The sequence below is a fragment of the Podarcis muralis genome, chromosome 10 (assembly GCF_964188315.1).
Source record: "Podarcis muralis chromosome 10, rPodMur119.hap1.1, whole genome shotgun sequence".
Classification (NCBI taxonomy): Eukaryota; Metazoa; Chordata; class Lepidosauria; order Squamata; family Lacertidae; genus Podarcis; species Podarcis muralis.
Window position 1 is genome coordinate 35,543,949 of NC_135664.1, and position 15,003 is coordinate 35,558,951.

At 41.1% G+C, this 15,003-nt stretch overlaps 1 protein-coding gene across 10 annotated transcripts in view; it reads left to right on the forward strand.

The window, feature by feature from the left end:
* NAV3 (neuron navigator 3) overlaps window positions 1-15,003 on the forward strand; it is a 438,084-nt gene that overhangs the window by 267,971 nt on the left and 155,110 nt on the right. For all 10 annotated transcript variants that reach the window (XM_028745995.2, XM_028745990.2, XM_028745986.2 and 7 more), the window contains one exon: window positions 11,694-11,766. In XM_028745995.2, coding sequence (XP_028601828.2) covers window positions 11,694-11,766 — 73 coding nt within the window. The remainder of the gene's footprint in view (window positions 1-11,693; window positions 11,767-15,003) is intronic.

Consider the following 15,003-nt stretch of genomic DNA (forward strand, 5'->3'; position numbering starts at 1 on the left):
CAGTGTTCTAGGCAATGCGCTGACCCAAAGGAGACCACCCTCTGATGCCAGCCCACTAGCGGATCGTGTAGCGCCAGCCAGCTCATCCCCAAGATGATGGGAGCTCCTCCCAAGGTGGCCACATTAAACGCTATCCGTTCGGTGTGCCTTGCCACCCTCATTATCATCGGGACAGTCTGTTGGCTAACTTCTCCTCCCCACAGCTCTCTGCCATCAATCGTGGTCACCTGCAAGGGATTACTTAAAGGGATGGTCTGTATCTGGTGCTCAGCTGCAAACTCCTTACTCATAAAATTACAGGAGCTGCCTGAATCCAAAAGCGCCTTGACCTGTAGGGGGTGTCCATTTGGCAGCTCTAGTGACACTTCTATCACTAAAGCAGGTCTGGGTGGTTCTGGCGTGGGCACTTTCACTGCTCTTTGGCCTGGCTGCTGTGCCCCGACGGTGGCAGCCAGGCGTTGGCTTTTACTTGCTCCTTGTTTTCCTCCTCCCTTTCCCCCACAGCTCCTGCCATCCCTTGCCATTCCTTTCTTTGTGGGCAGACTCTGGCAAAGTGCCCTGGCTGTTGGCAGAGATAACATTTCTTGGCGCTCTTTCCCTCCTTCTTCCGCCCTTCACTGGGATTTGAAACTGCGCGCGCCCGCGCTGTTCCAACTTCCATCGGCTCTGCCGGCGGGAAAGGTGGCTCTGGAATGTCCGGAATGCGCAGTTCCCTCCAACGTTCTCCTTTCCCTTCCCGCCTTTCCAAAGCTCTCGCTTCCTGGCGCGCTCCTATGGCCAGCGCGGATTTGGTCAGCTGGTCCATAGACTCCGCCCTTGGCCCCCGGGAAAGTTCATCTTTAACGGCCGAAGAAAGCCCCTCTTCAAAAAGCATTTGGATGGGTTCCGCCGATAGGTCCCACCCCAATTTATGAATCAGCATAGTAAACTCAGTCCAGTACTCACGGACAGATCGGCTCCCCTGTTTGCAAGCCATTAACTGCCTTCGTACCACCCCCTGCTCAATGTCACTGGAAAACATCAGGTCCATGGCACGAAAAAACTTCCTCGTGTCCTTTAGTATCTCATTATTCACTGCCATCAGGGGTCGAACCCAATCCTTCGCCCCCCCTTCGAGATGGCCAATTACAAAAGCCACTCGCGATTCCTCGTCGGGGAAGTCATCATACTGCAGGTTGAGAGCGTATTGCATCTCAGTTCTAAAGGCATGATAGTTTCTGGGATCTCCCCCGAATTTCTGCACCAATCCTGGCACCTTTCTGGCTATCGAGGTGGTTTTCTCCTTTCCCTTTTCTGCATCCTGAGCCCTCCTCTCCTCAAGCCTCGCCGTTTGCATGGCCAGCTGGATCTCCAACGCCCTGTACCTTTCTTCCAGGCTTGGACCTCCTCCAGCTGCTCCTGCTCCTCCGGTTCCGGCTGGGTCGCTCATGATGCCGCTGCTTGCACAAGCTGGCTTTCAGTGACTTTCGGATTGCTGTGGTGGGATGATGAGCTGCTTGTGCGTAAAATGCAAGTCCCTCAGAGTTTGATCAGGTTTTCAAACCTCTGCCTGTGACGGAGCCCCTCCGGCATGGCTGCGTCAATCGCTAGTAGAATCCGAAAGTGGTTGCTTTCGGAAACGTTTCCAACATAAAAGCTCTTTCACGGAAACACGTCTTCTGGACTCTCTGCGTGACAGTTTCCGGCGAGGCGTGGGTGTCCCTATAGGAGGTCCTGAGACCTCTCCACTGTTTTCGCTGGAAACGTCTCTGAGCCACCCCTCCGACTCACTTTCCCTGGAAGTTCCTGCTCGCCCCCTACTGGTTCCCTCTTCAGCTGCTCCGTCTCTTTCAACCTGAGGGAGCCTTTGCACCTCCTGTCCTTCCGATGGCAGTTCCCTGACAATACGCTTCAGCTTACAGACTCCGCCAACCCAGAAATAGTCCTTCAGGTTAAGAACTTTGCTTCAGGATGAGAAGAGAAATTGTGCTTTGACGGCGTGGCAGCAGCAGGAGGCCCCATTGGCTAAAGTGGTGCTTCAGGTTAAGAACAGTTTCAGGTTAAGAACGGACCTCGGGAACGAATTAAGTACTTAACCCAAGGTATCACTGTATATGGCTTTTAAATGTGTTTGTGGAAGTGTGGGGTTATTGGTTTGTTTTTCTTTATCATGTATATTTTGTATTCTCCTTTTGTATTTTTATGTTGTGAACTGCCTTGGCATCTTTAGATGAAGGGCAGTATACAAAGTAATAAATATTAATAATATAATTTACGTACATTGCTAGTGAATTGGGCCTGTTGCATTGCATTGCGTTGTTGGTAATGTGATTTAGTAAAATTGGCATGCCTTGTAACAAAAATACAGCAAACTATTCACAATTACACAGTTTGTTTTCTGAATGTGTTTATCTGAGCACAAAAGTATGCTATAATCAAACTCTGTTAGTTGGCCTTGTAAACATACCAAGACAGTAGTTGACTCTAAGAAATATTCTAGGCACACCTGTTTGTTGCAGGAATGAATAAATTTCTTTCAGGGTAACAGAAGGTTTAGAAAAATATGTCGGATTCATCAAAGTCTATTTATATGATTGTTTGAAAGGAAACGTTTGAGCATGCTAAAGATACAAAGAATGTGCAGAATGCTACCCACCGCTTAAAATAACATCAATAGCAATATTATATAAACTCCCCCCCTTCAATGTGTATTATTAAACTGAAATTCAGAACCAATGTAAGCTGCACTTGGGATAGATGATCCAATGATACGTCTCTATACAGCTATGAAACAAATAGCTACCGTATTCCCAAGGAACAGAAACCAGGGTCTTGATTTGACTTGCAATTTATTTGCCTAGACCTTAAGAGGCCTGACTCATAAGAAACAAAATGCTTGAAGCAGCAGGCACCAAACAACTCAGGTTTATTCAAATAAGATATATTACTACATGAATGCTGACTTAAGCACTTCCACTTTCTCTGTTGGCAGTAGCAACAAACAGGAACAGCCCACCATCAACAGCCTAGGAGAGAGAAGCTTAGAGGCTAAGCAGTCAGCGGTTCAAATCCCCACGACGGGGTGAGCTCCCGTTGCTCGGTCCCAACTCCTGCCAACCTAGCAGTTCGAAAGCACGTCAAAGTGCAAGTAGATAAATAGGTACTGCTCCAGCGGGAAGGTAAACAGCGTTTCCGTGCACTGCTCTGGTTTGCCAGAAGCTGCTTAGTCTTGCTGGCCACATGACCCGGAAGTTGTACGCCGGCTCCCTTGGCCAATAAAGCGAGATGAGCACCGCAACCCCAGAGTCGGTCCCGACTGGACCTAATGGTCAGGGGTCCCTTTACCTTTTAATGCATTCATGACACAACAACATCCCATCATTCCACTCTCTTCTGCAGTTTCCTTTAGAGCACAGGCTTCTTAGTCAAGAAGACCACTGTTTCAATTCCTGGAATCTCCAGGTAGGGCTGGGAAAGTCTTCAGTCTGAAAATCCTGTCTGTGTAGAACGGGGCAGTCAACCTTTTTATACCTACCGCCCACTAATGCATCTTTCTTGATGGTAAAATTTCCTTACCGCCCACCAGTGCTCGATAGAAGGAGGATCCAGCTTCTGCTGTAGAACCCCCTACCGCCCACCTAGAATCCTGAAACACCCACTAGTGGGCTGTAGGAACCAGGTTGACAACCCCTGGTGTAGAATATTGAGCTAGATAAACCAATAGTCTGAATGAGTATAAGGCAGCTTCCCCTGCACCATATTGTGCTAACCTCTTGTTCCTGCGGAAGCCAGTTCAAGGATTCCTGCTGGTGCAATGAGAATCCTCCCTCCTCCCCTTGCGTGCTCCCTTCTGTCCCCAGATTTGCTCTGGAGGATTGGGGGATTCTACTACCAGAAGAGATTTAGGGGATACTTGAGATTGTTGAACCACATTGTCTAATTGTGAGTTAGACTGAGATGAAAGCCCCTAGTCTCACTTTTTCCCCCCCCCCTCCCCCTTTTGCCACCATTGCTTATTTTTCAGTGGTGGTGTGTCAACCCCAGCAGCTGAAGACTGCATTTTTTAAAACCACCAATTTTAAATGTTTCTCTGTCCTTGGACATATAACTGCTCACCACCACCACCACCAACAACAACAACTAATAGCCTTGGGCTTTCCATCAAGCAGGGCATTCTAAGTTCTGTTAGCAAACTGTGACATTTCACAGCAGTATCTATTCATCTTTGCGGCTGGCCTTGGGATAGCATTTAATCTCTTGTTCAGCATCATTTCCTCAAAAAGCCTGCCCAGAAGGAGTTCTGCATACCTGGTGTTATTTGTTTCTAAGCAGAAATAATTCCCCAACATATCATGCATAGCATTCGTTTGTATACCTGCTTCCTTGTTACTTGGTCATGCTGAGTTTTAGGTTTATCTGCTGCAAATACTCAAAAATACTTAACCTTGTCTGGAAACCTGACTGACTTAGCAAACTTTATAAGCTGATAACATGCACCCAGGAGGTCTACATAACAGTGAGGGGGGGGGGGGAATCTCATTGATGTAGTGAGTGCTTAAGATGGTTGAGTGGCTTGCTGATTTTCCTCCTAGGAAATTATGATTCTCTTCTGCATATGTCTCACAACTTCAGAAAGATATAAAGAGAAGCAGAAGACTGAAAAAGGTGAAGGAAAGGTGCGGGAATCACTTATATCCAAGGACAGAAAAGGTTACGCAAAGACAGTGGAAAGGTTTTTTTGTTAAATCAGTATGCTGGATGGAGGCAAATGGGGTATAAACAGTCAAGAATACAGAAGGGGGAAAACCCCAAGGAGTGTAAGGGAAGATATTTCATTTCACAAAGGACTTTAAAACAGGAGCCAGGGATAATGGGAGTTCAGCAACATCTGAAGTGCCACAGGTTAGCAAACCCTGTGGTAAAATAGCCAGTCCGAACAACAGTCACTTAAGGACATGCACACTGTTAAGATCATATTCATGGAAGACAATCTTAATTGGGTACAAGTGATCTCCGAAGAAGAAGGAGAAGAAAGAAAATAACCAGTAGTAGTTGCAGGACCAGCCGTTTTCCTCGCCCATTGTTTGCTATTATCATTAGCAACCACATAATGCATAATAGCTTTTAAGCTATTTTATGATTATATTGTTTTATTGCATTGCATTCTTTGACATGGTTAGTTTATTTATGCCTATTTTATATTGCTTTGGTTCCTGTGGTGATGAACAGCTGTATAACACTTCTAATCAGTACTGATGTAATAACACATTCATTTCATACATTAATACGACACCTTATAAGAACCATATTTACCATTTTATCATGTGTGAGTGTCCCTCATTCCCTCGCTTTCCCTCTTCCTAAAAAGGCATAGGTTAAAGATGATCCCGTATTTTTTTCATTCTGAAACAAAAGAAAAATGCTGTATTTTTGAAACAGCTGATTTTCTGGTTATTTTCCCATTCTTCGATCAGTTGTCATATCTTGTGGGGCTTTTCCCCACTTAGAACTTGGTGTCACCCTGGTGTTACTTTATTTATCTGGCCTGTGTTTATTTCAAAAAGCTTTAGTCCTGTTTTGATGGTAATTATGCTTAGGATAATAATACTCAATTTGTGTTTGATGTTGCAATCCTATGAACATTTAGCTTTGATTAAGCTCGATTGAAAATAGGTAGACTATACATGTATAAAATTGTACTATAGTGGTACCTCGGTTTAAGAATAGCCCTGTTTATGAATGATTCGGTTTACGAACTCTGCAAAACCAGAAGTAGTGTCCCGGTTTGAGAACTTTACCTCTGTCTAAGAACGGAATCTGAATGGTGGAAGGGCACCGGCAGTGGAAGGCCTCATTAGGGAAAGCACGCCTCAGTTTAAGAATGGTTTCAGTTTAAGAACGGACTTCTGGAACAGATTAAGTTCATAAACCGAGGTACCACTGTACTTGAGTATTCAGTTCAATTCACACACCTAGAGATGGAGGAATAATGGCTGCCATATGACACACAAAGGAATTAAGCACTGTTTTCCACATTAGCATTATGAAATAATGGAGCTTCATAACAAGTACAGTGGTACCTCGGGTTAAGAACTTAATTCGTTCTGGAGGTCTGTTCTTAACCTGAAACTGTTCTTAACCTGAAGCACCACTTTAGCTAATGGGGCCTCCCGCTGCCACCACGCTGCTGCTGCGCAATTTCTGTTCTCATCCTGAAGCAAAGTTCTTAACCCGAGGTACTATTTCTGGGTTAGCGGAGTCTGTAAGCTGAAGCGTATGTAACCTGAAGCGTCTGTAACCCAAGGTACCACCTTTGGTACGATAGCTTGGATCCTAACTAGACTTAGGCTTGCTGGAGTATCTCCCACCCCCATCCCCGGAGGTTCACACTTGGAGAAGGAGGGTGGTTATTTTCATTGATTCCCTTTTTCCCAGCAGTCCCTTGTACACTCTGAAAATGTGCTTCAAAGTGTTGGGGGCCTCTCCAGACCAGCATGAGAGGTGGCACAGGTCACCTCCTGTTGAGCCAAAATAGCCTCCTGCGTTTTGCCAGTGGCATTTTCTGTTGGATCTCAGCCCCAGACCTCAGGACCATGAGTTAAGATTACTCAAGAATCTCTTAAGAGTTGAATACGCAGAAAAACTGGAAAAGACAAGTAGGTAACAAAAGTGCATATAATCAATGGAAAGCCTTTATTTGTCTCTGTGAATACTTCATGTCAAATAACCTTCCTATCCAATTTAAGGATATTGTGCTTAGAATTTCCTAAGAAAAGACTCCACACTCCCCAAATGAGTTTAACAGAATCCATATCACAACTTCATAAATGAACGCTGATTTTTTTAAAAAGAAAAAAGAAGCATTATTGTAGGGTGGAAGTTATACATATATAGACATCTTGTCCAGCATCCAAGCTCTTTATCAATCTTTGGGGCTTTTAAATCTACTTTTGGCAATGGATGCAAAAACACAGAAACATAACAAATCTATCTTTTAATCGTTAATCGTTGTCACATTTCCTTAGAAGTGTCCATTTCTTTAAATAAAATACTTCTCTTAAGCATGCTTAGGATTCTGGGCTCTCACCAGTATAATTTCTTTAGTATAGGCTTGAGAATCTGGCAGATTGTCATATTTATGGAACTGATTAATCTCTGGGAAAGGAAGGAATAATATATAGTTGTATTAGTCATCATTAATTATCCTGTGTACATGCTATAATTCATTATGTTTGGAAGCAGAGAAGGTGCATTCTGCCAGAGGAAGGAGATGAAAGCAACTCTTAGTAATACGAAAATCAATGATAAAGAATATACATTTTTAAGATAAGCCAGTGGTGAGTTTCTATCCAACAACTGAATTATTCATGTAAATTTATTTACTTGCAATTACTGGATAACGACATATGCTCAAACTAAATTTTGATTTGCAATTTTTCTTTTTGTAAAATATTAAGATACTGTATGAAATACTCACTTTGTATTCCATTCAAGCACCTCAAAAGGGGGAAATTAACCTTTTGCTTCACAGGGATGAATTCAGAATGTGCATTGCTAATATTTTTACATAATGGGAAAATCTGTAGGTAGTAAACAGCTTGTTGTCTTCCTAATTGCCTATTGTCTTTCTAAATACCTATTGTTAGGTCGGTGGTTCAAATCCCCGCAACAGGAATTAGCTCCTGTTGTTTGGTCCCAGCTCCTGCCCACATAGCAGTTCAAAAGCACATTAAGTGCAAGTAGATACCTAAATAGGTACCGCTCCAACTGGAAGGTAAACAGCATTTCTGTGCGCTGCAACTTAGACATGCTGGCCACATGACCCAGAAGCTGTCTGCGGACAAACGCTGGCTCCCTCGGCCTATAGAGTGAGATGAACGCGTAACCCCAGCGTCATCCGCGACTGGACCTAACGGTCAGGGGTACCTTTACCTTTATGGTCAGATTCAATAAGGTTGCTGCATCTAATCTCTTCCAGCCATAGTCCTAACCCGTTGAACAACTATAACAATCTTCTCTATTTATACTACAATTATTAAGGTTTTTTAAAAAAGAAATAAACTGGGTCCCAAAAGAATATTAAACCTTCAATCTAAATTCCAAATTCCTTCATATTTCTCTCAAAGTTTTAAGCACATAGCACCCTCAGCTCTCACTAGTGGACTTAGTGGGAAAGAGCTGTGATGAACATAGTATTCCTGTCTCTCATAACAGGTACTTAACTTTTTTGTGAGTCTCAACCCTATTTGCCTTTTAAAATTTCCATTGGGTACATTGGACTTGCCTTTCTTTTTTATATTGTTTTAGTTTCTTGCTTGAGTTACAGCCCTTTCTGAACTTTTCACACACATCTTTTATTCAGTACTTGTAAGATTTGTAGCTTTAATATTGCATAAGCCACAATTCTCGTAATATTTGCTTTGCTCACAGCATTTTATCACAGAATTCAGTGAGATTACAGAGGATGGATTGGCCGATCCCAGGATAGAGATGCATACACTAGGTACATTGTAGGACTGATTTATTTTTTTAAATGGAGCATATTGCCTAGATGAGATTTGTTGTTTTGTGTTATGTTGACAGAGTGACTTATGTAAAACCCTTATGTAAAACCCAACAATATAGACAAGTATTACTAAGAAGTACTAGTAGGAAGTAAAACTGTACCGTATACTACATTAACCTTAAAATTTGCTCCTTTAGTAAACATTGATTTCAGAGACCCATTCTAGCTAGCTCTGATTGAAACAGTATGGAGAGCTTAGAAGCTGGATAAAGTCTATTCAAACTTCTGCAACTGCAAATTTAAATTATTTTCATCTGCTTGTAAGTTTGAATAAAATGTGTTTAGGGCTGCTGGGGTCTGAGTTCAAAGAATAATTGTGGTTTGCCAAGGCAAGAGAGAAGGTAATTAAAGCAGTGTTTATGTACGGTATACAATGAAAGCTTCAAAATGGTTAAACTTTGAAGTGTTTTTTTTTTTATTACTGAGTGGAAATGAAAGTGAAAAATAACCCCAATAATTTATTACCCAGTGTCATGTTGGATCTTCTAACAGCATTTATGTAGCACATTTCAAGCGTTCAGTGTAGTTCTTATACATTATCTTGGTGATCTTTGCAAGATACTGTTAGGGAAGGTCACTGTGGTTATCCTCATATTGCTAATGAGGCCTGAGAGCAAAAAGGATTAGTGGTTTGCTTTTGATGAAATAGTGAATTCATGGCTGGGGTGGGATTTGAACTGAGTTCTACCTGTTAAGCTGCACTAGTTTGTTTTATTCAGCAAATGCAGATGTAATAACACCATGGACATGTGTAAGTCCTTATACTGTTATACATGACTTCACACTCAAGAATCTAGAAACAGTTAACAAATTGTTCAAAAAGGATTAATTAATCTGCTTTTTCTTGTCCCTTCTATTGTTGTGTCAGCAACCTGCTGCAGAAAACCCCGTGTTATTTGGTAACCATATGTGCAATAAAAGGCAATTTTGTTTTTGAATAAATTGATGCTTAACACAGGAAATATGTTTACAGAAGTGTCCAAACTTCTTCACAGAGCTTTCTTTTTCTTGCAACCAGCTCTGCAAATAGCAATGATGCTGTTAATTACTGTGTGGAAGTATTTCTTCATATAAATGAAGATATTCATAGCAAGTTCAGTTTTGATTTTTTTTTATATATAAAAAATACCAGTTTTGTGCTTATACAATTATCTCCAGTAAATATCATTTAACATTTTATCAAATGACACTTCAGACTTTGCAGGCAGCAGGGTAATTTTGAATTCTGCATATTTACTTCAGTGAAGTTAGTCCAGATTTATATGAAAGTGTCGTTAAAATATAGACCAATATGTTTAGTTTAATGTGTTAGCTATTATATTATTTACATTTTGTTGGTCTTAGCAAAACATACTTGGGAGAGATGTTTTCACCCTTGCCCTGACAGATGGTAGTTGTCCTTTGGATGCTGTTTCACATCCTACATGAAGAACTACTTTGATAAATGTTTGTTTTTCATTGCAGTAACTTGGTGTGTTCTTTCCAGCATAAAATATAGCCTTCTATACTTTTGGCATACAGTTTACTCTGAGCTTTTGGGGACGGGGGGGAATAGCCCAAGTGTTAAAAGGAGCTTCTGGTGGATGGATGGGGGGGGGGAATTCTATAATTAAAATATTATTTTTCAGAAGCCATTTGTTCCTTCATCATTTCCTATGAAATAGCTATGCTTCACAAATATGTAAGTTGATAAACTGTCACACCAGTGGTAGATACGCCTAGAATGAACCTGGAACTTCATGAAAAATTGTGTCCTCTTCACAGAGGGCATGTGTTGCGGTGAAATCACTAAGAATGACCTCACCGTTTGTGTGGGTGGGATCGTTTGGATAGCCACCACAACCTGATTGGGTCCCTCGGTTGCTGGGGTAATTCTGGCCAATGGGGTTGAGAGAATTTGCAGTGGGGGGACCTATTTATACCACTGCTTGTTGCGTTGAGCTTCCGCTTAGCGCCTTGTGCACTGGTTCACCCGCCCACCCTCCCTCTATTTAGGGTCTTGCTGTGACCTTGCTATGCCTTTGTGAGTCATCTGCTTTCAGGGCAGGGGCCCAGTGGGAATTTTCCCATTTGGCTGATTGGCTGGTGCCACTTGGGTTTCGCCTGCTGTGTAGCAAATTGTCACAACTTTGTAAGGTTTGGAGGTTAGGCATTGGTTCAAGGTGTGGTGAGGGGAGGTTGACACACCTGCCCCTCCCAATGTGCAGTAGGGTATTCCATTAAAGGAATCCAGGTGCTCGCCATGCTTTTGTCTGATCCCCTTCCAGGGATTATGGCCACTCCAAAGCACCTAGGAGCATTTTGGGGTGAGGTTATGTCTGTGGTAGGACCAATGCTCCTCCAGTCTGTTTACCCTTACTGACTTTTGCCGGTGTCCAGTTGTCAGTGCTGCCCTGCCAGAGGTGTCGGTGCAGCTAGTCGAATCAATGCCTAAGCAAACCACTACTCACATTCTGTAATCAATAAAGTTGTGGCCAAAATTATGCCAGTAACCTTAAACTAATATTGGTGTCAACTGTGTTTTTCTTTGGGAGGTCTTGGGGGTCTTCATACGCAAACCATTGTTAATGAAACAGGTTTCCCAGATTAACATGAAGGAATTCAAGAGATAATGGTGGTGGTGGTGATAATCATATAATATTATTGAAGTATTATTGTCATTATTTAATTTAGTTTAAATAATAACACATACAAAGCTCCCTCACAAAGCTTAGTAAATAATATATTCTGATATCACACCTTATCCCATACTTTTTACAATCCATTTTTCCCATTTTGCTCTTGACACATTGTCATTGAAACATCTGTTCACCCACGACTTTGTACACACGCTGCAGTATTGTCCATTGTTGCTTATTTTTGTGTACAGAATCCAGTTTTATGGTAAGTAGGTGGGTTGCTGATTTGTCAGTGTGCCATTCTGGATCAACCCTTTATGAATTGTTTTTAAGCACCAAAGTGGACAATGAAAGCTTTTATAGCAGCTGACCAATTAACAGTAATCATTCTTGTTAAACTTTACTAAAGAACTGGAGTATGTGATGAATGCAAAGTATTCATTTCTCTCTCTCCCCCTCCCTTTGCTGCATTCAAGTCCATCTTGCAAAATAGCCTTTAACTACTTTGCTATTTCATGTTCATTTTGCAGATTGAGAATGTTGATGTCTGCCTTAACTTTCTGGCAGCCAGAGGAGTAAATGTCCAAGGTCTTTCTGCGGAAGGTAAGAAAAAGCCATCATCATCACCATCAGAGATAGTGAATTACCTTCTGGAAAGGTACTTCTTGAAACTTGATTTGCAGTATATTATTTTGGAAAAGATATTAGTTATCTTATGAAATATAGTTTTGGTTTGACATAATTCTTGGCACACTTAAATATTTCCCATAGGAAATTGGTTTTTTTAAATTTAAATTAGCACTTTCCCCTTGAATATGTTTGCCTCAATTTCTTCTCCTTCCTAAAGATCCATAGCTAGAAATATGCTTTCTACAAGCACAAAATGAAAAATGCATATGTGACTTACTGTACTGTATAGTGCAGACAACTGAACTGGGCACAGCTTTCAGCCCACTGAAGTCAGGAGCAAACCTCCTTTTAGCAAAACTCATCAGAATTTGCCAGATCAGAATTTGCCAGATCAGAATTTGCAAGCATTTACTTCAGAATCTTCTCAAGTTGTGGAGTTTGTTATTTACTGGGAATATCAGCCATTGTCTGATACTGTCAGTAAAACTACATAGATTTAGAATTACTATTTTTAAGGTCAGAAGTTAAAACACTTTTTGTGTGTGCAGGCTTACGTGCTGCACTTAATGACATAACATTATACTGAATCTTCCCAACTAATTCTAAAGTAGCATCATGTTCAGTGGCTCTTAAAAACCGAGAAATGGTGAGTAGTCTACATATAACCAAGTCAGAAAAATCATAGAATTGTAGAGTTGAAAGACATATTTTTTAATGCATAGATGACTAAACTGATAAATTTTGAATTATACTTTCTCTTTAATAGGAAACATAAGATGTAGTTGTTAGAACTATCTTAATAGTTCCCATCTCTTGAGAAGATTTAAGTAATTTGTTTTTTGACATATATCTGAGCAACGTTGAAAAGATCAAATGGATGAAATGTTTTTCTCTCTCAACTGTATTCAAAAGAAAACAGATTCTGTTAACTTCAGTGGGAAACATTTTTATTTAGTATAATGGGTCCCTCTCATTCACATCAGAGAATATAGATTTGTTTGATGTTCCTAGAAGGGGATCATACTCAACTTACAAGCAGGGCTTTTTTAAAGCCAGAAGTCACCGGAACTGAGTTCTGGCACCTCTTTTGCGCATTCTGTCACTTACTGGGTGCATTCCAACACCTTTCTGATATTGTAGTGCTGTTTCCCATCATGGCACTTGGGACTGTGTTATGGAGGTGGTGGGCAGCATGGTGATTGGAGCGACATGGCAGTCAGTGGCGTAAGGTGGCAGTTCATGTTATTTTGCCTTGGCGGTGGGGCAAACTCAACAACTTTGGTTCTAGCACCTCTTTTTCTAGAAAAAACGCCCTGTATGTATCGTATCTTCCCAGTGTTCCAAGTCTGTGTACTGAGCAAAGCTGATATACTGGTGTGAAATAGGTTGCATATATTTAGAGACTTCCCAAATGTATTTCTCCATTTTGATATATAAATGTATATAATTATTCAAATTGCAAACTATTTAAATGCAGTTTATGTCACCAGTTTGTTTCTCTTTATGCTGCAGATGCAAAATATAAATATCTGAAATTTCCCCCAAAGTTGTTCTTATTAATAAATTAATATAATAATTGCTCAGTTTTATAAATGTTGTATTTTACAACATGAAGGTCTGTATTTTGTATTGAAAGTCATACCTCACAAACTCCGCACCACAAATTCAGCTTGAATGGGCCTATATGCGGTCAGTATCAAAAGAACAGCTACAGTATGTGAGTTTTCCATATTTGAAGGTAGTATTTGAGATCACATAGGATCAAGCCCAGCCCAAAATGTCCAAGGAACAAAGGACAAGATGGCACCCATTCTGTTCCATGTACAGAAAGTGACTAGGCCCGCCATTGAATCTTACTTCAACATTGGCAATGGGGAAGTGAACATAACAGGCTAGTTTAGGGCATTCACAACATGTGTAGCACACACAGCTTTGTCTTCCAAGAGACGGAAAGGCCAGCGAGCTCAGGAATAATGTCTGGTGCCCTGCTACTGCCCCCCAGCATCTGCTTCCTGTGGGTTATTCAGCCTAATAGTAGGATTGGTCCTGGGAAGGAAATTTGCAGGATTTCTGTATATTCAATATACTAGTATTGCTTTTGGTATATAATTCTGTGGTTTTTATCCAATGCTTCTGTTCCTCCCATGCAACAGACTTGTGCAATGAAACTTTCACCTCCAGAGCAGGTTTTGGGGCATGTCATGAGAGGAGAGGAGAGGAGAGGAGAGGAAGCAAAAGTCCAATTGCATGAGAAGAACACCACTTACGCAGTATTGGATACAATCCTGTGTATTTTGTACACAACAATCCAGGACACTGCTCTCACCTGATCAATCCTCTTATGTTTCCTAAAAGAGTCTGGCATTAATAAATGTTCTTAGAAGAACATCCAGTAACCAGGTGTCCTTTAAGCAATCAATGATGCTATTCTGTTTGGAAACACTTAAAAAGCAATGGCTAACCTTCCACAGGATGATATAATTTATTAGGGTTTTATCTAATTCTGCAATTAAAAAAACCAACACACAAAAAACAGAGAAGCTCCAAAACCTATATGATACAGGATTGTGTTTCTCATTTATTCTGCCTTTAAAAAAAAGTAATAGTTTTTCCTGTCACAGCTGGATTTTCAAAGTGTTGTTTGATAGTAGCGTCCTTGTAATCATAGCCTTAGGCTGCAGTCCTATGCACACATGCTTGAGAGGGAAGCCTTGTTGGAGAGAACAGGATTTACTTGCCAGGAAACATGTTAACAGTATATTTACAATTGCCTTTATTGCAAGCGAAGTGTGTGTGTGTTAAATGTTTTCCATCCATTTCAAAAAAATAAATAAAAATAAGCCACAATCCAGATTCCTATTTCGGCAACAGAGGACAGAAACTGGTTTCCAATAGTCTTGCCTTATTGGCTTCTCTGAGTCCCTCGTTTTACTTTATAACACTGAAGGCCATGAGTGAAGCAGAGGATATAGGATAGTATGATACTAGGCATTTTTTCCTTGATTATGCTGCCTCGAAGACCTAGGCATAATTTTTCAAGCACATTCTCTGCTATATATATTTTTATGCAGCTAGCAGCCAGACCTGTGCATGTAAGGCCTTGTCAGAATATTGGTGATCACAACAACCAGCTGTTTGTTAGGGAGGGAGGAACAAAGTGGAACAACATACAATTTCCCTTCAGAGGTAACCGATTCAAAGTATTACTGC